This window comes from Catharus ustulatus, chromosome 3 (assembly GCF_009819885.2).
Source record: "Catharus ustulatus isolate bCatUst1 chromosome 3, bCatUst1.pri.v2, whole genome shotgun sequence".
NCBI classification, from domain to species: domain Eukaryota; kingdom Metazoa; phylum Chordata; class Aves; order Passeriformes; family Turdidae; genus Catharus; species Catharus ustulatus.
This window is the reverse complement of record NC_046223.1, coordinates 33393185-33420224: the sequence shown is the minus strand read 5'-3', so window position 1 is coordinate 33420224 and position 27040 is coordinate 33393185. Positions and strand designations below refer to the sequence as shown.

Below are 27040 nucleotides of genomic sequence, written 5' to 3'. Positions count from 1 at the left end.
CCTTCCCTCAGCCAACTTCATATAGCTGTGGCCCATAATTTCTAAGACAAATGATCTCAAGCTGAAGGCTGTGATTCTGGGTTAACAGGAGCAAAAATAAAGCTGTGGTCAAATGAAAAGGAAACCTTTGGCTGGTTTTGTATTTTAAAATTGATTAAGCATTTGCACACAGACATCCACTGAAGTCCTAGAACTAGGCAGACTGGTCAGTATTGACTCTCACAGCCCTCTCCCAAAACAATTATACCTTAGCTCATCCCTGCTGGTAATGGTAGCTGTAAAATAAAGAATGCTTGAGGACACCTCGTGGTAGTTTTCTGAGCAAGGAAATTTGGTTCAAAAGCACTACTATAGTCCCAGTCTGCATATCTTAGGTGCTCAGAAGCTGGCAACATCCCATCCCACAGTGATTCTTCTCAAGGCAAGCTCTGCAATGTGTTGTTATAAGTCTGAGGTGAACTGTATGAAATTCTGAGGCAGTCTGAACCAGGAGTACACCACATCACCCACCCTCCTGCCCTCAATCCATTTTCTTTCCAATGGAAAGCTGGAAGCATGGTAGGGAGGAGAGAAAAGAGAGGGCAGAAAATTACACACCCAGGCTGCATCCTGACAAACAAGCAGCATGTGACTGCAGTGCACATCTGGGCCTCCAAGCTGGAAAACAGCCCCAGGCCTCACAGTTTAGATGCACCTCTACACCTCACAAGTTGTTTTAAGCAGGAAATTGCCCTGTGGCTGGCTATGGAGTCCAAATAACTGGCTGTGAGAGACCCACACCATCCTTCATGGCCATACTGCTGTGCTGCTGCATTGACAGGCTCACAGGGGATACTTGGGCATGTGGTTTCTCTTACTGTCATAAGGAAACTTTCCTTGGCTCAGATCTGCAATGACCTCCAGACCTTGCTGGACAAGGTCACTCTGCTGCAGGAAATTCTGAGGCAGAGGCTGGTAGAAGCAAAGTCAAATGTAACAGTTAGTGCAGGAAAGCAAGCTGGTACTTATTATTGTGACACTGCTTGTAATCCCATATAGACTAAAGGCCAGCCTGGGAGAAGGATTCATTCTGCAAGGTGCCTAACAAACCCAGAGTGACCCTCCACCCTTGCAGTTGTAAGCTGGGCTCAGGTAAAGGAAAACCTTCAAAGCTGCAGTATTTACTTGTTCACTTTTTGGTTTTTGCTATGAATTGTTTAAAGATCAAAGAACTGTAAAATAGATGAAACCAAGAAAGATGAGAGTAAAGAACTGTAAAACAGATGAAACCAAGAAAGATGGGAGTCTGAAAAGAATATGGCTCAGGCCTACAAATTATGATTTGATAGAGTAGATCAGATTTTGGGAGTGATGCAGACAATGACAAACAAATTGAGACAAGAAGGAGAGAGGTAGGAAATAAATTTTAGGGGATTAGGACTCTGGATCAGGTTATTAAGAAGAGTCTTCATGCATACGCATGAAACCAAAGACTGCATTCTCTCTTTAGACCAAACAGAAGCCTCTATGCAGACAAGAAGGAAAATTTACTCCTACCAGAGCTCTGTCAATAAAGAAATGTCAATAAAGATTCACTTGTCAAAACAATTTCCCAATGCAGAAGACAAAACACTTTTTACAGGGTGGTCTTCTATTATGTTTTTCAGTGACAACCCTATCCTCTCAGTTAGAAATTATTACTTAGCTTTTCAGTAATAGCTGTGTTGGAGGCACATATCCATTTAATGTTTGGAATTCTTCACATATAATTCCCTTATGGATGGGTAATGTGTATTTAAGATTACTAAATGAATAGAGACAAATTCTGCCCTTTGAAAATTCGATGTAAAGTATCTGTCCTAATATAGATTTACACTTGCAGTTAAATCAGAGTAAATGAGAACAAACTTCGGCCTCATGGTATTCAGCACAGTGGTAGGAATGTAACACAAGAAAGGGCTCCTTTCTAACTGCTTGCAGGATTTAAGACAGATAAATAAATAATAATAAGCCTCTGTTTCTGAAAGGAGATACTCAGTCTACCCAAAGCACCATCCAAGTCATTAAAGGATTCCCAGGTGCCAGCATTTGGAAAGGGTATTATCTATTCAAACAGTTTAGGCAGAGGTTTCTGCTGCTCTCTCTCCTGGGTCATCTCAGATTTCTTCAATCTCTGCCCAGAGCTCAGTTGAGGCAGGAAAGAAAAGCTGGAAATTTCAGAGGAGTAGCATTTTCTCCTGAATTAGGCAGAATATATTCTTCAGTCTTGCAGTAAAAATGAGGAAACCCCTCCTTTGTTAGTGCAGCTGCCTGGGTCAGGGCCATACACTGCATGCAGAGGAACAGACTCTGCAGCAGATGCTGTGCAAAGAACCCTCTTTCCCTCCCCTTTTTTTATATAATTTACCTGGCTGGGAATAGAAACCACATACAAATGTCAGCACAATGCAGCTGGGTTTTGAAAACAAACTCAGCAGCAGGTGGAAGAGTGAATCCACTCAAAAGCAAAAGGCTTGCTGAGGAGATGGCTAAGCTTTGCTGGCAAGAGTCAGTGCCCCAAAGAGGAGGATACAAACCCCTCTCTGGATGTTTGATGCTTGGAGGGCATCTGCATCTGCAGTTGCACACCCCACCTGAGCTGCTCTCTGGCTCCTGCACATTTTTAAAGGTTAAAAGACTTAACAGGTACCTTAGACTGAATAGAAATTTCATATTGGAAGGTATTTTCCAAGTGGAAAACAAAAACCCTGTTGAGAATGGCAATCACTATAGAAAGTGACACTGAGAAAAGGCCAGTGGTCTCTGACTATCTGGCAAGGAGAGACATGCAGATGTCTCCAACAGGAATAAGCTCTGCCTGGATAAAAACCAAGCTTACTACAAGAATATTTTCTGGAAACCTTGTCTTTAATTAATGATATCTGCCCCATCAATTTTTCTGGTCCCAGAGCTCCCCTGCATGCACCTCCTTACTTTTGCTCTGGGCTCTCAGGTGTTAGGCCAGAGACACCCATCCCATCATCAGCCTACCACATGCATCAGGCATCACCCCAGTCTCTTCTGCTCAAACACCTCAGAGAGATTCTGCCTGGAGCCACCTGAAAGCTTCAGACTTGTTGAGTTCTCTTCCAAGGACAAGTTGATTAAACCTTGTTACACCAAGACTGTGATTACTGCTGGCTGCTGATTCATTCCACTCTGAGATGTGCAGTCTTGGTCACGGCTCTGAAACCTAAATCAGGTACCTGCATTATAAGACATGCTCTTCTACCATTTTGCTGTAGCAACTGCAGCTTATAGAGGTGAATGTCAGTCCTAAAAATTGAACTTATAAAGACCAGGGACTGTTGTCACCAAGTTGCTTCCAAGAATGTGTATTAGTTGTTTGTGAATATATTAAATCCTAGTGCCAAGACACTAAAATGATGGGCTGGATAACACCCATACCAATGTGGATAACACCTATACCAATGCATTAAATCCTTCTGAAGCCTAACCGCAGTCAGAAGTACACTGACATAGCAATTTCTCCCTGTGCTGTTTTGTTTTTCCCAGGATTCCTCAACAGCATCTTCCTCCTCAGGCTGTCAGCAATCCGACTGGCAGCATGGTGAGAGCAAAGTCACAGTGCTACCCCTCTGGGTACCTGAAAAACAACCAAGACAGACATGTGTGTTCAGCTGTCAGCTAGAAGTATCACAGCAACCCGAGTGATGCCTGGGCAGGATGATGTAATCAGCACATTGGCATTTCTTACCCCAGTAAACTCTACCTGCCCCCTGTGCCAAGAGCAGTCAGTATGATAGATGCTATTAGTGGGGGTGATGAAAAGCATGAAACAAACCTTAAAGACACAGAAAAATGCATGTCACAAAATGACAAAGCTCCTTGGCTCTTGTCCTTGTCTTTTCCTTAGTAAGGCAGGATAACCACTTTTTTTTGAGCATATTGCCTGCCCAGGATTATGCCAAAGAGAATCTCCAGGGAAGGCTTGTGACAGTCATCCTGCAGATTTTCTCTGTATCTCAGCACAGCTGTTCCCATCCTGACCTACTGGCCCACTTTCTTGCTGAGTTGTTACCAAGAGAGCTACTGCAGGCATTCCAGAAGTGGAGGAGTCCAGCTCATGGCACACACTGCACTTTCATCCTTCCTCTCTGTGTCTCCCCATGACTGCACACAGCCAGCTCAGGTCCCACTAATGGAGAAAGTGGCATTGGTCCTGGACAAGCCAAAAGACCCACAACATTTTCCTTTGAACATTGTGCAGTCAAGGTATTTCCAGAATTTTTCCATATTTAGTACAATCTCCAAGACAGAGGAAAGTGTCTGTACTATATCAGGTAGGGACACTCCTGATCCCTTCTGTTGCTGTTAAACCGCCACTTGGCTCTATTTCCTTACTTTTTAAGCTCAGCATAGCTCAAGGCTTCACGTTGCAGTTCTTGAAGTTTGTTCAGCTGTTTGTCATCCACGGTCTCCTCCCCTTCTGACAAGAAGCCATCTATCTTTACTTCCTTATTGAGAAAACCCCTGAACTTTCCTCTCTTGCTTACTATCTTTTACTATCCTTAGCAGTAATTACTTACAAGCAGGAAAATGATTCAAGGCTACAATGCTTATGAAGTCAGAGACAGTCTGAACTTTTGACATTACTTGAAGGAAAATCACACCGAGGAATAACCCTTAACCATTTTTTTCCGCATCTGAACCAACTGCAGCTTTGTCCCCACAACACAAAAGAGTAGGTGATGGATAACACTACAACCTGTGATCAGTGTCAGCCCAATGGATGCTCAGGACAGTGCAATAGTTGTTCTGCAAGAGTACAGTAATTTCACAATTATAAGCCGCACCATTTTCACTAAAATTTTTGTCCAAACCCAAAGTGTGGCTTATAATCAGGTGCGGCTTATATACGGACAAAGAACAAAAAGTTGCTGTTTTAGTTTGGAGGACAGGTGTCTGCTGAGAAAGGCAGGAGCTTCTCTTTGAAATGGAGAATGTAAACCCCCTCCCTCCAAATTATTATAATTTTGAAATCAAGGGGCTCTCAGGCAAAGATATGGGAATTAGGAATAACAGTTCTTTACTAGGGAAATTACAATAGAAATACAGTACTACAAAGAAACAAACTCCAAATCCTGACAAAGTCAGAGTACAACCTGACACCCCGTCAGGCAGGGTGTTGGTAGCAGTCCCATTAAATGGTGGCTGCATCCTCCTGCAGTGACAGATGTGATTCAGTTGAAGCAGTGCTCCTGCAGAAGGTGCACTTTCCCTCTGGAGGTCCAGTGGTGATGTGGAGAAATCCGGTTTTCCTCTGGAGTCCAGTGGAGAAAGGGGCTCCCTTAGTGTCCCAAAACCTCTGTTTTTATTTTGGTAAGAAATGTTGGGCTCTTCCTCCTGGCTGGAGCAACTTCCAATGGGATGCAGTAATTTTATCAGTCACACAGTGGGACTCAATGGGCCATTAGCAGAAAATCACTGGCTGGAGGAAGGATGGGTTGTGAAAAGATAAAGAACAATGCCCCGCCTGGTTTCAATGGATGGCCCATTAGCAGAATATCTGCCATTGAGATAAGGATCACTGCCCCCACCCTCAACAGATGGTGATAGAACAGATACCTTTATCACACTCTGTATTGTAACGTGCGGCTTATAATCAGGAGCGTCTTATAATCCTGAAATTACTGTATTTTGAGGACAGCCTTATTAATTTGTACCAGCAGAAATGGAAGTGACATGGAATGATAGCTGTTTCTCTGGAGATGAACTATACTAAAGAACATGCAGGAAGAAGAGCTCACTTCACTGCACCACTAAAAGTGTTTTCAGATGTTTTATGTAGATGTGCAAGCATCCAGAAGCTACTGTGTACACAGCAGCAACTCACATGTATTTCAAGATGCTCAGTTCTGTAAGCTTTGCTACCTTGCCTGAGATGAGTGCAAGGGAGCCTGAGACTGATTTCTCCCCCAAAAGGATGCCAGCTCTAAAGGGTGGAGCTGGGAGAAGCTGAAGCTGTTTGGCATGCAGGTATGTGCTTGTTCAATGCAAAGGCAGGAGAGCTCAGTCCTCTGATGGGAGTTGCTGGACTGAGGGACGTTCCCTTGCTGGAGCAGGTGTCTCAGAAATGCCACCTAGCCAGCTGCCAGCTGAATGATGCCTGGTGCCTCTCTTCCCTCCTGTCTGCCCACTACTGAACAGCTCCTTGTTTGAGCCTGGGATGGCAAGGAATGGGAGAAACTGCTTCCGAACAGTTTAATAACAGTGATGGTAACCTTTGACCTTACTGAATAGCAGCGCTTTTGACCTTTCATTTGTTAAATAATGCAACCACTTACTTCCCGATCCTTATCAGTGTTTAGTAATTGGGGTCAAGACAAAGGGGAGCAGAGTTATCCACCGGACTTTACTGAACCAGGAAGAATTTCCTTAAGCTATAGATATTCTTTTTGATAATCTTCAGTCAGGGCAGGCAAAGACTAGAGACTAGGTGGCTTAGAAGATCTATAACAGGCTAAAGAGCCTCTCAGCTGTTAGCATCTGGTTTGAATCCAGCTGTGGTTGACAGTGGCAGAAATTCATAATGATCTTGGGTTGCCTCTCTGACTCATGCAAAATGAGTTTGGCTTGCAGTTCTGCTGTTTACTGGTCCATCGCAGCCCCAGCATAAAAGCCTGAAAATTCCTATTCCATTGAGCAAATCAGGCATGGGTAGGTGGCAGCGGTCTGCGGTCACTCCTGTGTGTCCTGCCTGATTCCTGCCAAAGAGAAGGTGGTTAATCTTCAGGAATCTGAGTTGCCTTTTGTACAGGGTAAGTAAAGCTAATGGGTCAACTTGTGTGCTGTACAGCCCATTAAACACCTCACTTGAAAAAAATCAGGTGACAACTGTTACAGGCAGCAGTCCCAGGATCAGTGTTTTCCTTAGAAGTGAACAGGAAACGGATGAAAAAGAAAGAATTTATGACTTTACAATGTATTTAAATGTAAGTGCATGCGCATATTTATTTATATAACGCACACATATAAAAGCTTAAATTTCCTGAAGACGTCAAACAGAAATTCTATTTGTCTAAGCAGCTGCACAATCTTATTACTTATTTATTGTATTTCATGTTAAGCCAGACGGCAAGATTTTTAGGGCAGGAGCTGTTTCCTGGATGTCTGTGATTCAGCAAAGTGAGCTGCCAAAGAGCAATCCAAATGCTGTAATTTATAAATAAACCATTTATTTATAGAGGTACACGAGCTAGATAAGATCACAGAATCATGGAAGTTAAGGGATTGGAATGGACCTTAAAGATCATCTAATCCAACACCTCCCACTAGACCACGTTGTTCAAGGCCTTACCCAACCTGGCTTTGAACACTGCCAAGGATGGAGTTTTCACATCCTCCCTGTTTCAGTGTCTCACCATGCTCACAGTAAAGAATTTCTTCCTAATACCTAACTTAAATTTCCTCCATTTCAGTTTGTACCCAACACTCCTTGTTCTATCACTATGGTTCTGGATGAAGAGTTCCTCTCTGGCTTCCCTGTCGGTAGTGGAAGGTTGCTATGAGATCTCCCTAAACCCTTCTCTAAGCTGAAGAGTCCCAACTTCCTCAGCCTGTGAGCCTGACTTTCTCAGAAGTCCCCCTTTCTTCATCGGGGAGGTGCTTCAGTCCTCTTTTCAATTTCATGGCCCTCCTCAGGATCTGTAAGAGTGACATTGTAAGCAGTGAGCTTGCAGTGAGATTACAGCAGTAAACAGAAGGGGTTTCTTTTCCCTGTTGTCTATGTGAGAAATGAAGCAAACGGAGCCCTCTGTGGTATCCCAGTGAAGGAGCAACGCAATTGTATGCCCGCCTGCGTTTTGGACCTGGCTTTGGATTTAGGCCTCTCGAAACCACGAGCACAGCGCAGGCAGCACCCATAACTCCATCCTTGCTGGGCCGCTGCCCGTCCGGGTCTCGGTGTCCCGGGCGGGGCGAGCCGGGCCCGGCACGGCCGGCGCTGCCCGCGGTCCCTCGCTGGGGCGGCGGAAGCGCGGGGGGGGCCGGGCGGGCGGGCAGCGGTCTCCCGGCAACAGCGGGGACGCGGAGCGCCATGGAGGCGCAGTCGCTGCCCGCGGCCCTGGCGCTGGTGGCCGGCGGCGGCGCGGGGCTCAGCCCGGAGCGGCAGGCGGCTCTGGGCGCCTCGCTGCCTCTGGTGCAGCGCGACTACCGCTTCGAGCGGGTCTGGTTCTGGGGCTGCATCCAGGGCGTGCGCGGCGCCTACTACATCGCCGAGGGGCTGGGCCCCGACCGCGCCGCGCCCCGCAGCCGCCTGTACAGGTGCGGGGGCCGCCCCGGGAGCAGGGACCGGCCGGGCCGCTCTGGGGCTGTGGGATCGGGGGGTGCTGTCGCTGTGCCCGCAGGGGCCTGGCCAAGCTGCTTCGAGCCCTGTTCTTTAGCGGGCTCGGCCCTGAGTCGTGCTTGTCTTTGGCAGCTTGAACTGCTTGGACTGGAGCCTCCTGACGCCAGCTACCAAGGAGATGCTTGCGCTGGCTGAGCAGGTGAAGGGCCGCTTTCAGGGAGATCCTTCTTTTGAGTACAGCTTGTCTGAGATAAACGCAGAAGCTGCTGCAAGACTGATGGAAAGTGGTAAGGAGGTAAATACAGTAAAACGCTTTCGAACTCTGTTCACTACATTTGTGCCCCTCACACTGGACAGGTGGTGGCTTCTCGTTTGTAAGGAGCAGCATGAGCATGTGGTCAGGTGAAAGATACACAGTTTCCTCTTGGTTAGAGCACAGTGTTTATAATACCGAGGTTGTTGTTTCAATCACTGTATGGGCTGTTTGCTTAAGAGTTGGATCCGTATGGGTCCCCTCCAACTCAGAATGTTCTTAACTCTGTAATCCTTACTGTCATTGTGTAGCAACAGCTTCTTGACTGGATTCTTGCTCCAGTTTTTGCTGTCAGGCCTCAGAAATAGTAAATATTCCTTCTGCTTTATTATGCACAACTGGTACAGATCCTCACTGTGGTCTCTGAAACTTTAATAAGTAACTGCAGGTAGCATTATTTACAAATGAACAGACAAGTCATAAGTAGGGGAATTGAGAGGAAGGAAAGAATAGATGAAGGGATGGATAGATAGTCTCTGGTGGGTCTAAACTGTTTGCTCCTAGCCATGTTTTCTGTCATATCTTAGGAGAGAAATGTCTTTTGAGATCTTCTTAGTGCCATTGGACTCCAAGATGATGTCCCTTGTGTCACCTCAGGTTTATTTTCAGAAATGAAAGCAAGGAAAGCCCTGCATTTAAAATTTCCCTATTTTTCTTTAAAGCCTGTGATGAAGGAGGAGGCCCGTCTCATAGCTACAGTCGAGCTGATAGACAGAGAAGTTGGTATCGTCCCCCGGGGGGCATTTGTGAAGACTCCTCTCGGGTCTGTGTATGAAAACAGACACTTTGAAGGTAAATTCTGATTATCTTTATCAGGATCAACTGTACTTTGATCATAAAGGCTGTAAATTAAGATGTCTTTCTCTAACTGCTGTTTTGGTTTCATTTTTTTTTTCCCCTGGATACGATGAATAGGGAGGAGAGAATCCACTGCCACTAATGTTCAGGTGCATTATTCAACTCTGAAAGGTGGGAAAAGAGTCAGTAATAGTTCTGAGTCATTAAGCTGAGTAATTTGTCTGCATAAACTGTAGTTTATGTGTTTAGCAATCACAGATGTAGTGATTTGTCCATTTAGAATAGGTTATGACCAAATGGGCACAGAAAGTTGTCCTTAAAGTTGGTACCCATTGGTTACCTGAGACTGCAGTCAGAATGGTCTGCAATGCACAGCATCAGGGAGTGCTGACACCTGTTTCTGACAAGCCTTCTGTGGAGTCTACTGGAGAAAGATTGTGCTTCTGTCCTAGATTGTGATTCTAGGCTGTGAGCATTACAGAAACAAGGTTGTACTTGATAGTATAACTCAAATGTTACCCTAGTTCATTCATGGATGTATTAATGTTCATCAATGGCTGTCTGCAGGTCTGTCTTTGGTGGAGGCAAAAAAATTAAGTTCCTATTTCCATTTCACTGAGCCTGTTAACCTGAAGAATAAAACTCTGCTGGAAAAGGCTGACCTGGACCCATCCACCGACTTCCTAGATTCTCTGGAGCATGATATCCCACGAGGTAAGGGTAGCAAAATCAACAGATGCAATGAAAGGGAAGGCAATAAGGAAGTTTGAGTAGCCTTGGAAACACTGAGGGGACCGGTGTGGGTTACTGTAGAGGTGATATGAGAAGCTTCTGTGAACTTTTAAAGGAACTTTATCCTTTACTAAATATTGTAGTTACTTCCTGTTGTATGGAATTCTAAATAGATGCTTACGGTGGAAAGATGTAAGTGTACCAGGGCTGTCACATCCTCACTACAGGTTTGACACATTCTGCCTCAGTGCCATATTCCCTCCTGACTTCTGTAAAACCTGTGACAACTGGTGACCCTATTGGGAGAGATAAGTCCACCAGTGATAGAGAGAATTTATGTGGTTTGAAGTATTTCACACCTCTTGTTCCACCCAGTATTTCTCTTCTTTATCTAAATGGGCTGTCATTAGCACCAAGCTGATATCTCTGAGAGGCTGAATTCAAATGTTCCTTTGATAAAATGTGTTGGAATAGTCTGTACTCTGGCGGGATTATACACCGTGAAAGGAGAAAAAAATACAAGCATACCAGATTGTATCTTCAGTTTACATCTCTGCTGTTCTGCTGGACAACTGCAAATGTATTTAAAGTCTCTTCCAGGTATCCCTCTGGCAGATGGGAGATGGGAGTGGCTGTGTCTGTTTTCTGCTGATTTGCTGCAATTTTTTTTTATTGTACCAAGTATTCTCACATCCTCTGTCTAGAGAGATTCTAGGGAAACAATTCAAACTTAATTTTGTTATTTTATTCCAGGAGTAGTTGGATAGGATACTGGGTGACCTGTGCCAGATGGAATTGAGTAGATGGACAGTGAATTGCCAGTGTTGTAAATAGCTTTAAAGATTCTCTCTTCCTCTCTCTTCTTACTCTCTCCTCCAAATCTTCCCTTTGGCAAAAAAAAAGAACTGAGAATGTGAGCTCCTGCCTGAATTCTGAACATTTTTGACAGAGCATAAACCTCTAAAATCTAAACCACTCTTCAGCTTACTGGGAATGTCTTTATGCAGTCATTTTCTAGAGCTGTAGTCTGGGGAGACTGCACATTTTTACATACACACTCATTGAGGTGGCCCTTTTGACTTAAAGAACTGCAAAAGAGAATATCTCCTAAGAAAATTTTAGCTGCAGTTTTGTAGGGTAGTTTGGGTTTTGCTACTGTTTGTCTTCCCACTGCTCCCCCACCTTTATTTCTCCCTCCCTTGTGGTAGGGAGACACACCATGTGTTAGACATGAAGATGGTGGCTTTGTTAAAAGTCTTCAAATCAAATTTGACTTGTAGCTGTATTTTACTTGGTGGCAGATAGAAAGTGGGGCTCAACTTTCATGACTGAGTCAACTGTCATGATTGAGTTCCTGTGGCAGCCTGATGTCTGTGTAAGCATGAACCTTTGCCCCGGTGGATGTTGCTGTTAGTGTAGATTTCAGTATCCTTTAAAAGGTTGCCTCTGAAAGACTACCTGAGCTAAAATGCAGCTGAGTGCTTCTTAATGGAAGAGAAGATTCATCATGGTGCCTGTGCAGCTCTGCCTGCTCTGTCTTGAATTCAGGGATGAGGTGAAGACAGTAACTGGTTACAGGAGATCAGCAAGGTGTGTAGCCTCTCTAATTGCATTCTAGCACATGCAGATGGGAGCTCTGACATTAAAGAAAGATCAACCCGGTTCCTTTAACAAGCATTCAGGTTGCCTAAAAGTACTGGTTGCTTGTGAAAATGTTGTGGGGGTTGGGGGGGGGGGGGGGGAACCAGGACAGACTCAGGCTTTCTGCTGATTTTATCAGCATGGCTTTGCCAGAGTCACTCCTGGTTGAGAGATACTCAAACTCTGGTTCTCAGATTACTTTCCTTGAGCTCTGACAGTGCATGTTGGTCCTGACAGAGCAGAAAAAGTAGACAGTGCTTTTTCTGTTTACTGACAAGTTGTTCATATCTCTGGCAAATCCCCTCATTTTAATCCGAAGTTTTTCTTGCCTTTCCTGGTTAGATCCTGTCTTGAATGATTATTGTCAGAGCAGAAGTAGGAATTCTCAAATTTATTGCATCTAGAATTGTGACTGAAGCTAGAATTGTCTCTTTTCTCAATAAATACATAAGAAGTGATCTGGGGATAAGTGACATTTGAGTGAAGCTCCCAGCCTGCATTGGCTAAATTCCCCTAACATCTTGAAAGACCTAAAGAACAGAACTGAGAGATTAAGGGCTGATTTTAACCTGTCTAAAAGTAACAATTCTGTTGGAATCGTTTTCTCTATTAATTGGAGATAGCATCTGTGATGGCTGTCAAGAGGGTAACTGTCATAAGATATATCGTGTGTCATTATAGGAGAGCAGAGGTGTCTTACAGAATGGAAAGTTGGGGGCAGAGAGAACATTTCATATGACAGCTGAGAGGTGGGAAGAAAGGAAGTTAAAACTGGGTTGAATAAAAGCAACAATGGTAAAAGCAGAGTTTAATGCAAAATTAGAAAACCTGGAGTTTTGTAACAAAACTGTCTGCCATTCTTATCTTTACCAGTGATATCTGTGGTGTTAGCAGGTTCCAGATTCTGTCTGTGTGTCTATCAGGTTATCTGTGCACTTTAAAAGTTCAGAATATCTTGCTGCTCCTCCTTTAATTATTCTGTGTTTTTTCTTGGTGTCTCAGCTCCCACAGACAAATGGCTGACTTAGCTTTTTTTTTTTTTAAAAAAAAGCATTTTTAAAAATTATTCTGGAGAAAAGTGGGAAATGAGAACCTTGTCTCGACAGCATGAACATGGAGGGCTGTGATACAGATCTTCTGTCACCACAGTATCAGATCATGTAATACTTCATCCTGATCCAAATGCCCAGCTGGCCAGAATGTTGCATGCTGGGATCTGTAGGTTTTGCTGGCCATATGTCTGCATTAAAGATAAGCTTGTTTGCTCTAGTCTAAGCAGACAATCTGCTCAACTTTATGCACAATTACATGTGGCTTTTCAGCTGCTGGCACATTGCCAGCGTTGTCCTTTCTGCTGCATGGAGTTTGGAACCCTGGACATAGTATTTCAGGAACTAGGGCTGTGGAAGTTTTACATCTGCTTGCAGATAATGGAATGGCAAAGCAAATAGCAATAATTCCTAGCATGCCTACAGCTTTTTCATTTGATGACTTAATGTAGTGAAGATATTAAAGAAGAGACACTTTTCAGGCATTGATAATGATGGGAGAAGTGAAAATGGAGGGGGAAGGTTGATTTTACTGTGACCCTGGTATCAGATCAGACTACGCCCCATTCTGCGAGGATAAAGAAAGGGGTTGAGTGAAAGCCTGAGATACTAGTGTAGAATGGAAAGCTTGGAAGAAAGTGAGACAAGGGATGGAGAATTCAGCTCTTTGGCACTTTCAAACTGCAATTCAGAAAAGCAATAACTTGACTCTGAGGGTTTGTTACAGATTACTGACTCAGATCACTTTGATATGGAGATAAGGGACACCAACAGAACACTGTTAAAAACTGATGCAGGCAGGAAGGTATGTCTAGATAGGAAAAGATATGAGTGAAAATAGGATTTATATGAGAAGACTTTCTTCAAAAGCCATGACCCCCAATCAGTAAACAGCTGCCTTTGGCAGAAAACCTACCACAGTTCACTTGTAGATTAAGAGTAGAAATTAGAATAAAAAAAAGAGGTATAAAAGGAAATGCAGAAGGTTAGGAATGATTAATGATTGATATAAATTGGAATTTTTAATGAGTAGAGAATGACAAAGGGAGCCAGAATAACTAACTGTCATGGAGCAGTCTGTGACAACAGTGAGACAGATTTTTTTAAATTATATTGAGAAGAAAAAGCATAGTAAAGGTACTGGAAACTGTCACTAAATAGTGATGGTAAAAAGGCTGATAAACATGTGGAAGGGCAGAAGAGCTCAATTTTTTTTCTGGTTTCTTTTTGGAAAGAATATGGACTCGCATCAAGCAAAGAAAATAAAATACTGTTTCAGACAGTTTTCAGACTGCTAAGGGAGGGTACAGTTAAACAACACTTACTGTGGATCAAAAACATTAAAATGGCAGAGTCAGATAAGTTACTTGTGAAATCATTATCTCAGGAGACTCGTGGCAAAATAATCTTTAATAAATCCCAGCATTGCAGAATTATTCCCCTAAATTTTATGCTCCTTAGCAGTTGTGATTCAGAATTCACTGAATGGGTGTATTTCTGGGAGAGGTCATAAAGGGACCAGTGCCAATACTGATATTCCTCAACTTACTTATAAATTATCTAAAACTAAAGAGTTGGTGGAAAACTAAATAATGACAAGGGCAGGATGGATACAGAGATCTGGAAAACTGGGCTTACTTAAATACAGTACATTTTGATGTACATTTTTGAGTACATTTGTGACCTGCAAAGTCACATGAGGATGGTAAGGACTCTAAGTTAGACTTTAAGAATTGTATTCTAGAAACTGGGCTCTGAAAGGAAATCCAGGCACAACCCACTGAACATCAGCTCCCATGCTGATCCTAAGACTTAAAAGGGTAACTTGATCTGCAGATACATAAACAAGGGTGTAGCAACCAGGAACAGGGGGTGACTTTACTTTTGCATATACTGTTAGTGGAATCATAACTGGATTACTGCACGTTGCAAAACTGAAGTATTGAAGGAAAAAAGTCACAAAATTATTCAAGGGTTGGTGAGAGACATAAACAGTTTGATCTGTTTATCTTGAGGAAAAGCCCGTGAGAATGGCTGTATTACACTGTGTAAATACTCCATGGAGTTTTAAGTATTAGGTACTGAAGATCTATTTATTATAGCAGAGAAAGTCATAACAGGAATCAGCAGCTAAAACTTATAGCCAGAACTAAAATGAACAATGAGATACAATTTCTAAGAGCGAAAAGATTACCAGTTAGCAAAGGTAATGGATGAGCCTATGTCTCTTGGTATCTTAACATCAATGCTGGATGTCTTCCTGGGAATTGTGTTTCAGTCAAATGCAACTACAAGTTGATAGTCCCCGACATGTATAAGTGACTTCAGTTTAATGGGCAGTGGTATGTAGGAGTCCAGACTCCTGGTCTGCCTGGCCATAAACTTGATGACAGCCATGGAGGGTGATGTTCAGCTTGGACTTCTTCATTGTTAGTGACAGTAACACAAAGGTGACAATGGGTTCCAAATGCAATTCAGCTCATTTCAGCTGGCATTGCTTTCTGAACTATGATATGTGAGGGCCCAAAAGAGGACTGAGAAGATTCCTGACTTACTGCCACTGTGGATTGTTACTGCTGGGAGAGATTTTATAGCATCAGTCCAAATGGGTATACAGTGCAGGGTGAATCCGTGAGTCTTGTCTACTTGCCATTTCAATATGAAGGTAGGATAGAAGAAGTGCCTAGACAGGAGATCATTCCAACTCCTTTACCATTTGACTGTGGAGGAAGTGACAGGCTTTTGGATTGTAGCTCTGTTTCTTCACCTGAAAGTGCAGTGGTTTTGGGGCACTCCTTACACAACATTACAAAGGGATTTGTGGCCATTTCTTTGGCTGAAAACTTTGAGCATGAGCTTTTCTGTAAGCTTGCTGAACAGTAGCCTCGGTTAGAACACTAACCTCCTGTCATCTGAGGTTCATTAGCACGGTCTTTATCGGTTTAGCAAAAGCTTGTGCCTAATGGGTCCTTGAAGATGGAGGGGAGGCATTTCTAAGTGGGAGATAGTTTCCGTGGCTGCTCTCAAGGGCCATTTTGGTAGCCTCATCATGGCTATCCCAAAAGTCAGGGTGCAGGAAGGAAGAAGCCCAGGAGGCATGACCCTGCTTTATCTCCATACATTAACACAGCTAATTAACTTGCTTTCGATCCCCCTCCCCCTTCCCTCCTCCCTTCAAGGCGATTAATCCCCTATCAGCCTCGGTCTCCAGCCATTTGAAGAGTCTGTGTCTGCAGAGGTATTTACAGCCCCCAGCCAGCCACCAGAGGCGAGGGCCCTTTATCAGGGCTCTAAGACAAATGGCTGCCTATCTCCCTAGTGGCCTTGCAAAATCCAGCGAAGTGCTATGCTGTGCTGGCCACCTACTTTCACCCAGCCTCCCTTCTCCACTAACATTTCACAGATGTGACCTGAGCCCTCCCCTTTCATTGCTTAACAATAAGCAGCACCTCCCCAGCTCTGTGAAAGCCGAGAGCAAGAGCACTTTACTCCTTAGCCTGCCAAGAGCCACACGGGGACAAGGCTTTTCAAGCTGTCTCACTGAAATCCAAACTAAAAGACTCATAATAAATGAGAGGGCAGTACTTCATGTTTGCAAGGATAAAAAGAGGTAGCGAAAATGTAGACTGAAATACCTAGCATGGCTTACAGCTATCCTTATTCCTCATTAGGAGATGTGATCCCTAGGCTTGGTGAATGCATGAAACTGAGCTACAGAATCCCATAGAGTTACATTAATGCAAGTAGTTTTGACTAACAAGCTTTAGAATAGTGTTAGAGAGTGAGAAAACCAGATGAGTGTGCATCAGAACAGTAGGATTTCTGACCTGAAAATTGAACCCAGTAGCTGAGCTGGCTTAGTGGGTTGTTAGTAAAAGAACTGGTACCTGAATTTTTCTGTTCAAACTGAAGTCCACCATCCCCAGAAATAATTCCAGGATGACTCTAGCTGCTGCCTTCCAGCAGGGTGCACTATGGTGCCAGCATTGTCAACGCTAAGCACAGAAAAAGAAACCATGGAAAAGTAAAATGAGAAAGAAAATCACCAAGAGCAGCATCAAATCAAGGAAAAGGTATGTCCTGAGTTTCCAGACTGTGTCTGGAACTGGCCTCCTGAACTGTAGCTATAGAGAAGATATTCTGTCCCTTTCAAGCTTAGCCAGTTTCTGGAATGGTCACTAGACTTTTCAATGGCTTTCTCAGCATCTGTAGAGGTCACATGCATGCGAATACACATACACAATATATAAGCATGTTCCTTACATTCTTAAAATGTAGGGTCACTCTTAATTTTTGCCAGTGGTGTGTAGAGGCTAAGGCCATTCCTGCAATGACCCAAGAAAGTTGCCTGGGAGCAAGACAAGATGCTGTCCCTCCTACAAGCTGGGGTGCTGCCAGCTCAGGAGTTCAAGATCAGACTGGAACCTCTCATGTGGCAGCATGGTAGGAGCACTCCCAAGCCAGCTAGTATTAGACCTTCTGACTGGTCTGCTTTGATTACTGGAAGGGAGCCTGTTTTCCTTGGGCTTTGCGTCTATGGGTAATAAAGCAGCATATTCACTGCTTTTGGGTCCTGGATCTATATCACCTCAGGGTATTGTTTAGTCAGACCTTGGATGAGTTTATACTGGAACAGGGCTGCTCATCAACTGAGAGCTGTGGTGGAGTCCTTCATCTTCCAGACTTCTGTAGGGAAAGAATGAGGACAGAAGCAGAGTCTTCATAGCAACTTTCCAGGGTTGCAAAGGGTTTTATTTAAAGGTTTTTTTTTCCTCAGTGAAAGAAATCATGACCCACCCTGTCTCCATTTAAGCTCCTGATTCCTTGGACATAAAAACGAGATGAACTTCTGGCTAAAATGATGGGAAATGCTGCTAAAGCCTTATGGAACCAGAAGCTGCAGGTTTATTGCCACATCAGTCAGCCTTGGCCTTTTCCTCTAGGGAATGATGAAAAATTACTTGTGGGGGAAATCCTAGGACAGTTTGTGTGTCACTGAAGCCAGAACAAGGTCAGCTTTTGCTAGGAGTGATCTGTTTCTGCAAGGGCTCCAAGGAGTGGCAGCTCCTGCCTGTGCAGTCATTGGCATTGGTGCCAGCCCTGCATATAGCTTTGATTTGCTGTTTGCTGCCCATTTGGTCACAAAGCTTTTGAAAGGAGGAAGCCAATGGCATTATCTTGTTTTACTGTACACAAATATCATATGGATTGAAATTCTGCATGCTGAAGGGGTGTGTGGCAGTGTGTAAAGGGGAAAGGACAAGGGATAGTTCATCTTCGGCTATATTTGTACAGCAGTTACACTGAGCAGAAGTAGCTAGGCTATCACAGGCATTAAAAGATGCTTAGCCTTGAGTGTTCAGAATTAGCACTGCACTGTGCTGTATGGAAGTGCTCAGTGTGACACTATTCTCAGAAACTGGTAAACTCTTTGGGTAATTTGCTCCAGAATTCATATCTAGTTTAGTACAAAAACATCAACAGTTTATAATCGGTGCCATCTGTTCCTCATCCCAAGCTCTTTTAACTAGCCTTGCTAATTTGATGATGAGGTAAGAACTACAACTGGGGGACTGACAGGGCTTGTGGACTTGCCCCTCCTGCAGGAGAGCAAACTGGATGTGCTCTAAGCATTTGGTGGGTTTTGAATCCCAGCATCGACTCCTTTGTGTTTTCTCAGAATTCAGAGATCAATGTGAGGTTCTTTGCCCCTAATCCAGCCCCTGTTCATCATTATCACCTCCTCAAAGTGGCCAGTGCTTTGTTACCAGGAGAGGAAAAATCTTACAAGGTGGCCATAATCTCCTCTGAGAGTCAGACAGATATTCTCCCGTGGGTAAGAAAGTGACAGTGACCAAAAGCTCTAGGGGAAGCAGGCTAGAACAAAGCTGCCCATTGCATCCTTTCATCAAACTGTTAATCTTTCTTTCAAAGACATCACATTTGTTTGGTGACAAAAGCCCCAAAGAAGCTGAATTGAGCCTGAAATCCTGTAGCAAGATTTAGAGGAAGCGTCTTTCATTCAGAGCAGGGAGGGGCGAGAGACTCCTTTTTCTTCCCACCAACCAATGGGCTCAGAGAAACCCACGAAGGTGACGGATTAATGCAGGGGCTCCCCAGGTAGATGCTACGTGACTCCTGGCACGCTCCAAAAACGTTTCCACAGCGACCAGCTGAACAAGAAATATGGAGTGTGATGAGATCCAGCATAAACTTGTGCTTTGGAAGGAGCTGATTTGCCACTCTGAGATTTCTAAATTTACTACAGAAAACCCAAGATTCAGTGATCTGTACTGTAGTTGTCAGAATACAAATAGCATGGATTTTAATCAGTTTTTCCTACTCCTTATAAATGTTGATTGCATATGGTTTTTCTGTTTCCTCTAATACACAGCCCTATTCCAACTCTTTATTCCAATGCTTTCTGTGCAGTCTGCATCTTTCTCTTAATTGGAATATTTTTGTTTTGTTTTATCAGGTGGATTTAGGACTAAAGGGCAAACTAACAGGGCTATAAGGGAGGCTCTAATTTGATGTGTATTACTTCAGTGCTAGCTTTTTCAGTTCTTCCCATCCTCTGGAGCTCATTTATTTCTGTGTATTGTCTCTTCTTTTGTGTTGGCATTGCTGGCTGTGCAGATTCCAGCTGGAAAAATAATGTTATTTCTGTCTAGTATATTTTTCAGTTCAACCCCAACCTGACTCACTAAGCAGTAAATAAACACTTTGTGGTCTCTATGATGGAAGAATGATGAGGGCGGGAATAAGTGTTTGAGGGCAGAGGCTGCTTCAGCTGGATTAAGCAGTACTGTTGTCAGATGTCTAAGTATGGCCTGAATTTCATTTTAACTTGGAGATACCTGAATACCATGTATCGGGGACAGCACTGCAATCCACGAGTCTTCCTTGTCAGCAGGAACAGGTTCTTCATGTGTAAATAAAAGACCTGGGCCTGTTGAAATAATTTCTACTGCAGAGGCATCCCCAGTGGGAGAGGATAATGGAGAAGAAAAGCCTCTGAAGTATGACCATTTTACTTTGGGGTTTGGGCATGGTGGTATTTGTGCGTCAAGGACATGGCAGGCATTAGGACCATGCAAGAGCCACTTGGAAGCATCTGACTGTAAGCTGTGCTTTCCTGGCTCTGGAGGCTTTTAAAAATAGTACTCAACCTGCAACCAGTCTGTGTTTTTATTTAATTATTATTAAATAGTTATACGGGGAATTGGAAATATTGACAGCAGTGTTAACATATGGGGTGCAGGTGGTGTGTCAAGCAAATGGAAGAGATTTAGTTTGCAGCCAGTAAGTGGCACGAAGGAGTTTGGGCCCCACATAGGACTGTTTGGATGTGTCCTTATGGCTGGTAGGCTGTGCGTGAAATGTCCATGCGGCACAATTTATTGAGAGCAAAAGCACAGTGACCTTTCCTTACAGCTACTCTGGTTTGCAATTTGTCTTTGTTCCCTACAGACAACAAATTAGAAGTAGGAAGCTCTTCCCAGTGTAGGATTTTCTGTTGGAGGGAAATGGAAGCCAAATCCCATGGGTGTAGTGAAGCTTTGTCAGCTCTAAGTGCTTGGGGTCATGCAGCCAAGCAGCGGCTGCTTTTGCAGAGGAAAATGGTTATGTTGCCCCGCTCTGGGTGTTAATATTTGTCCTGTAACTCCATCCTTGACTCTCACTCAGCAATAGATGTTGTAACCTGCTCTTGTGGCAGCATAATGTGTTAATGGTAAGTGCAACCACGCTGTGGCTGCTTTTCCCTTGAGACGTTTCCTCCTTTGAAGAGGAATTGATAATGTCACTTTTATGACCCTCTGTGAGCTTTTGCGACATGGAGTCTCTCTATCAGGCTGTCTAGCTCTTAAAGCTGTTTCTTCTCAAGCTTGCACTGAAATGAGGCATTGCTGAATCACCTCCAAAGCAGCAGTGTTATGAGAGGTCATACTGCAAGTGGACCAGTTACAGCAGGAAAGTTCTTCTGCAAACAGCCCTTTTAAAAGGGTTTTGTTTAAAAGCTCATGTCTCACGCACCCTATTGCTTCTGTGGATTACAGGATTCAGACCATAGCTAAGGCAGACATGGGGGATGAGACAGGGATTTCTATTGGCGACTGCAAAGGAAGAAGAAGCTGAGAAGGAGGTTGACTTTTGAAATTCAGCCCTGGTGTTCTGGCAGCTGTTGAAGGGCCATAAAAAAGGCAGTGGTTTAACACTGGGTGAGCATCAGGATCTTCAAAGCACTTTCTTGTTTGGGAAAGATGTAAGGAACTCCTCAGAATTCCTGCCTGTGTTTGGAGGGGTGGAGGCTGCAGCCTGATCCAAAGAGGGAATAGGAAGCTCCAGATCTTCATCCAGCGGATACTTTTCCCATGCTCTTTCCTCCCACACAGCAGCTCCCTCCCTTCCCTTCTGGAGCAGCAACAGCAATAGTTTCAGCACAGACAGTGCCTGGCCTTCTTAAGCTGGGTGCAGCTTAAATATTAACTTGCTCTTTTAAGAAATGTATTTTGAACTTTGGGAACCTCATCAGAACAGTGTTACTGGTATGAATCTCTTGTGTGAGAGCAATGACCAGCTCCTCAGCAAGCTTTACGTGATGAGTGAAGTTAACTCAGTCCACACGGAGATGCAAGTTAAAATCAGTACTTAAGTCCAGGAAATCCAATCTTAACTTGCTGTCTCCTGGCTCTAGTTGTATTCCCTCCAATGCAAATAATAGTATTTTAATTTTTTTTTCTTGACAACTTTTATCTAGGAATCTTGGTGTACCTTATAGACTGATGCTTTGAGGTTCCCAGTCTCTCAGTAAAGAGACATACTGTCTGACAGAGGGACTACCATGGAATATTCTCAGCCAGTGGTGGAAAGGATTTGGACCTAGCAGCCCACTTCTGCATTTTTACAGTAATAGAGACCTGAAGCTATCTATGCAATGGCTTTACCTCAAAAACCATCTGTAATAGCACAGAAGTTTAAAAAACAAAAGAGAGAAAAAGAAAAAAAAAATGAACATAGCATTTCATTTTCATAGTTCTCATTCCTTTTTATATTGCATTATTAAATGCGTTTCTAAGACTTTCTCTTAAGGAATAAAAGGTGGCAAATTCATTTTAAGCTATTATTGCATACTGTTCATTAGTTGCTGTTTAAAGTACTTCTAGTGTGATTTATTACATCAATATTTCAAACTCCTACAAAAAAGGTGGGCCTTTCCAAAAAAAAAAAAGCATCTTGTTTGAATATTGGAGATTTGAGCTGTGATAGAAGAGAACACAAGTGACCTGCATCTTTCAGAGAGAACAACTTTCTCCATGTCTCACAAGTTCAAATTTTGTTTTATGTACCATTCCTGCAAATACTGCAGATGTGGTGAGGTATGGGGAAAAAAAAGTAAAGAGATAGCTGGTTCTATTTTTTTCCCTTTATGAAAAAATCCAAAGAACCCAGAGAGGTTCCACAACTTTAATGTAATCTCTTCTTGGAATAGACACCAGCATTGTGCATCAAGTGCAGTTTCTGAATGGGCTTTGTGTGTTGCAAAAGTCCAGTCTGGAAACGTACATTGAAAAAATCACCATTGATCATTAGGTTAGAAATATGTCTCTAGTGATACAGTTAGTAGAAGGTAGAAGGTGGCAGTGCTGCTACTCTTTGGCTCTGCAGAATAAAGAACAGCTCTAGGATTAATCATCATTCTGGCTGAAAACAGGATGCCAGTGAAAATGACATTACAGCTCCAGACAGCTTCTTGTAATTTTTTCCTGTTCTCAACCTATGTTGTGGCAGTCCAGATGGGATTGCCCTTACGTAACCTGCTTGTTTTTGTTCAGGCCTACATTTCACATGAAGGCTTATGCAGCATCAGCAAAACTTTACTGTTCATATTTGTGTAGAACTACATGCAGAATGAAGGGCCAGAGAAGAGCTGGAAATTATAAAAATAATTAATATTCACCAAAGGTCTCACATTTATGAAATGACAAATTGAAGCCCTTTGAGAGTTGGCAGCTTGGACAGATGATAGGGAAATGTAGAAACTGCTCATCACAGCCTTCAGTGAACTAGTGCGAAAGTGATTGGAACCATCTTCAATTTTATCTGTCCATTTCTGCCAGGTGTGAAGGTGCATGGGAAGTTCTTTTGATCAGTGGAGTTAACTGCTGATGAATACTCCACTGATATTGATAAGCCTACATGTCGCTGGGTAAATGTTCTGAAGAGATCATGGATCCATGTACTCTATTGTCTCAGAGCACAGATATGGGGATTTAATTATGTTGAACTTGATTTACTCTACCTACTCTGTGAATTTATCCAACAACTAGATGTCTAAATCTGGACATAGTTCCTAAGAACATTAAAAACCCTGTTTTCCCTCTCACCTTTCCCAGTTGTCATGCTCCAGGCATTTCTTTTTGTTCTGTGTAAATGGTTTGAGGCAGAGGGCTCATCTGTGTAGGTGAACATATATTAACAAGTTATCACATGTACCCAGATTGTTAGATGCTTCCAGTATGTTGGGAGGCATTAACTAATTAGATAATCCCTAAAGGTTTTCACCACCCAGCAAGGCAAAGCACAGTCCTATTCCTGACAGACTTGCTTCTCAGAGGACTGGTCCTAAATCAAAGAAAATGAGAGTTCCTCATTATCTTTTTGTCAGAGAAACTTTTTAGAAAATTTATGGCGTGTAGTCATCCCCACAAGCCAGTGTGTAAAGCTGCAGCAAGTACCACCAGTATTTGGAGGAAAGTCTTGTAGATAATTTCTACAAATTCAAGCTGAAGAACCATGTGCTGGGAGCAGTCATTCAAAGGAGAAATTGGGAGTTACTTGTCAGTATTACATTCAGATCTATTTGCCTGCTACTTGTTCATCAACACTTCTATGAATGGTCCTGCTACTGTCACTAGCAAATGCTGAAAACTTTTAGAGACTATGTTCAAAAACCCAAAAGCTTGTTCTTTGACAGCAGATGGCTGCAGTGCTTCTGTCACTGGATGATCTGCCTTGTAGTGAAGTTTTCCTTATCTGGGTTTCCATGCTATCCAAGTGGTAAAATTTCTTAAGAACATGCAGATCCCCTCAGTCAGGATTTGTAATCCCAGTGGCTGAACCATAATATAGGCATTTTTACTCCCGTTATGAAAAAGATCCAGTCCAGTTTGTGTCCATGAGTGGCACTGGAGAGACTGGATGGGAGATGGGGGTTGCCTTGTACGTGAAACCACTGCTTGTGAAGGTATTAGCTCATGTTGTACCTAGGACTTGTGTAAAAAATGTCACAGTAGAAGGAAGGTGAAAAGATGGCACACATCTGTATTGACCATCTGATATTAAGTAGTGCTCTGCTTTACTGCAATCTCAGTTGCTTGTCTTTAGTGGAAATGTGGAGGGGAGTGAGTCAGAAGGAAGTTCTCCAAAGCAGAAATCTCCTGACAGACTGTGAATGTCTGTTTTGTACTTCTGTCCAGCAGCTCAAGTCAGCCTGTCAGAAAGCAGGTAGGTATTCTTGCTGTTCACTGAGTTCCACATTTGCACATGACTGAAGAGGATACTTTGAAAGGTAACAGATCAGAGATGACACAAGACTTGCATATAACAAACATATGGAACTTGCTGCTGAAGGAGACAGAGGAGACAGTGGTGTCAAAGAAACTTTTGGTAAGTACAGAAATACAAAGTGAAGAGTTAGGTAACAGGTGAGCAGCACAACTCGCAACACCTGGTTTTACAGGGTTTTGAAATATATTGTTCCTTTCTGATTCTGAAGCCATCATATAAATATTTCCCCTCAACTTACCTCCTTTCCTCAGCTACTGTAGCTTGCCATGAACTGCACGAGAGAACATCTACTGCGAGGGAGCACGCAAGAGCCCAAGGCTGCACAAACGCGGATTGCCCAGCTAGCTGCTGCCTTGTGGCTGCCAGGCAGGCCTAACAGCCTGTGCTTCCTTGCAGCTGCTGGCAGACCAAAGCTCCAGGAGCTGAAGTCAGCCCTTGGGCCACATCCCAGGGAGACCTGCTGTAGGAACCTGGGGTGTTAAAGCCCTTCAGCCCTTTGTCGGATGTGACTAAAATTGGCCAAGAGTCACAAGTGAGTGGGAGCAGGAGGACAGGCAGCTGACAGCAATCACAGAAGCCCTTCCCCAGGCTAACCGTGACATGAGTAAGCATGAATCATAGCATAAATTGATGAGCTTAAAATTAATGAGCCTAAAATTATCTACAAAGATGAATACTGCCTAAATGGCCCAACACATTATGTGCTTTCTGCTTATTCTGGAATTGGCAGATTTTGGCTTTGGATACAGATAGGCTGACTGCTTGACTCTAGGCCAGTGGTAGCCTAACAGTTCCAACCAAATTTTTTAACTTGGGCCTGCTCCGTTTTTTTCTTTTTTTTTTAAGATGGAGATTCAGCAAGAACCTTCTTCCCTACATTGTAGCTTCTAGGCATTACTGATTTGGTGCTGAAGCTGGTATTTTCTTCTCCTGGCAGCTCCTTGCCCTCCGGCACTGAATCCAAGCTGATGGTTCAGCCCCCTCCCTCTGGCACAATTCCCAAGCTGTCATGTCAGATGCAAAATAAATACTCAGAGGCTCTGAGCTCCTTGCATCCAGAAGAAACTGCATTTTCACACTGGCTCTGAACCTCTTCTGTGGAGCCAAAACAAAATTAATGTGGAAACTAATCCCTTTGCCCCTACCACGCATATCCTCTTCAACAGTGGAGCCAAGAAAGACTGAAGAGAATTAACCTTTTCCATAAATTTCTCAGATAGGAAATACCCTACTTTTAATTTTCTTTTTTTTTTTCCCAGTTGCTGCATCAGAGAAACCAGTCTTCCCTGAAGGAGGAAAGCACCTTCTTTCTATTCCCACTACTAATGCTAGTTTATTTTAAGGACAAATTTCCTACCTATGCAGAATTGCTGTAGCTCATCTTGGCTCTCTGTAGCTATTAGCTACATCAAGTAGGTGGCAGAGCTTGTTGGAGTAACTGCTGCCCACTCAGAAACAGCCAAGAATAGCTGCAGCCTCTCCTGGGGATCAGCTACACCAGTCTGGGGCTTGAGGGTCCCTTCCTGTGACGCATATGACATTACCACCACAGCCATGGGAACATGCTACTATGTGAACCCAGACAGACATCTGGAAATGAGGGCAGCCTGCAGTGCTGAAGTGACAAAAGGAAAACAGGGCATCGAGGTTTATGTTCTCCCCAACTTCCCTCCTTTCAGGTGTCACCAACTCCTTGCAGCCTTGCGCCCTCTTCACTGGTCAGGCAGAACCCATAGCAGCTCTTCTCTCAGCTTAGGGTAACTTGCTGCAGAACACTGCCTCTTTCTCTTTTCCAGTGATTCACTTGCACATCTTCTCACAGGCTCTTGGAGTATCCAGCTGGAGAAGGGAGGCACTGTGGTGGTGCTGCGGAGCCTGCTGTGGCTGGGCCTGACATTCTACCATGTCCCAATGACCAAGCAATTCGGCTACGTCTACTTTGGCACTGGTGAGAAGAATCTTGATCTGCCCTTCATGCTGTGACTCTTCTGTCTGTTCTTTTCAAGAACTAGAAAAGATCTAGATTTTATACTTAGAAAATTTTGTTTACTGTTTGTTCTAATAAAAATGTAAAACTTCTGCACTTTGAGCAGGATTCTTTTGTGCCTGGATGCTGGCCCTGATTCTTCTCCTAGGACTTCATTGTATGCAATCCTCCTCCAGATTGAATTCAGAGAATCACAGAATATTCTGAGTTGGAAGGGACTCACAAGGCTTGTTGAGTCCAGCTCTTAAGTGAATGGGGATTGAACACAACCTTGGCATTATTAGCACCAAGTTCTCCCTGTAATGTGTTGCTGTGGATCCTTTAGATAGTAATAAATGGCATTTTCTTCCCTGACAGGCAAGCTCTAGGTCAGAAATCAAACCTAGACCATCTGTCTGATTACAAAAGCACCTTGCTTACACAAGAACTAATTTGGAAACATGAATGAATACCTGCTGTCACCTGTGAAGATAGAGTAAAAAGCTGATGTATACTGTAAGAGATCTGTACTAAACCCTGAAGTCTAGAAAGGCATATTGAAGAGAGTATTTTGCTTTTCAAATGTTAAGATGTCACCAAAATTAGAGGGGGTCCTTCCAGCTCATGTCACTAAACTGTAAGAA

The 27040-nt window shown here is 43.4% G+C and overlaps 1 protein-coding gene across 2 annotated transcripts; it reads left to right on the top strand.

Annotated features, from left to right (window-relative positions):
* The first annotated feature begins 8077 nt into the window (after positions 1–8077).
* RSPH9 (radial spoke head component 9) lies at positions 8078–26509 on the top strand. 2 transcript variants are annotated; one of them, XM_033054532.2, is made up of 5 exons: positions 8078–8304; positions 8459–8621; positions 9302–9431; positions 10005–10151; positions 26253–26509. In XM_033054532.2, exons 1-5 carry the CDS (start codon positions 8078–8080, stop codon positions 26411–26413), a joined length of 828 nt encoding a protein of 275 aa, XP_032910423.1. In that variant the 3' UTR covers positions 26414–26509. The 2 variants fall into 2 exon arrangements, with proteins under 2 accessions (XP_032910423.1, XP_032910424.1); XM_033054533.2 differs by having other exon boundaries at positions 24340–26344.
* The last annotated feature ends 531 nt before the right edge of the window (positions 26510–27040 follow it).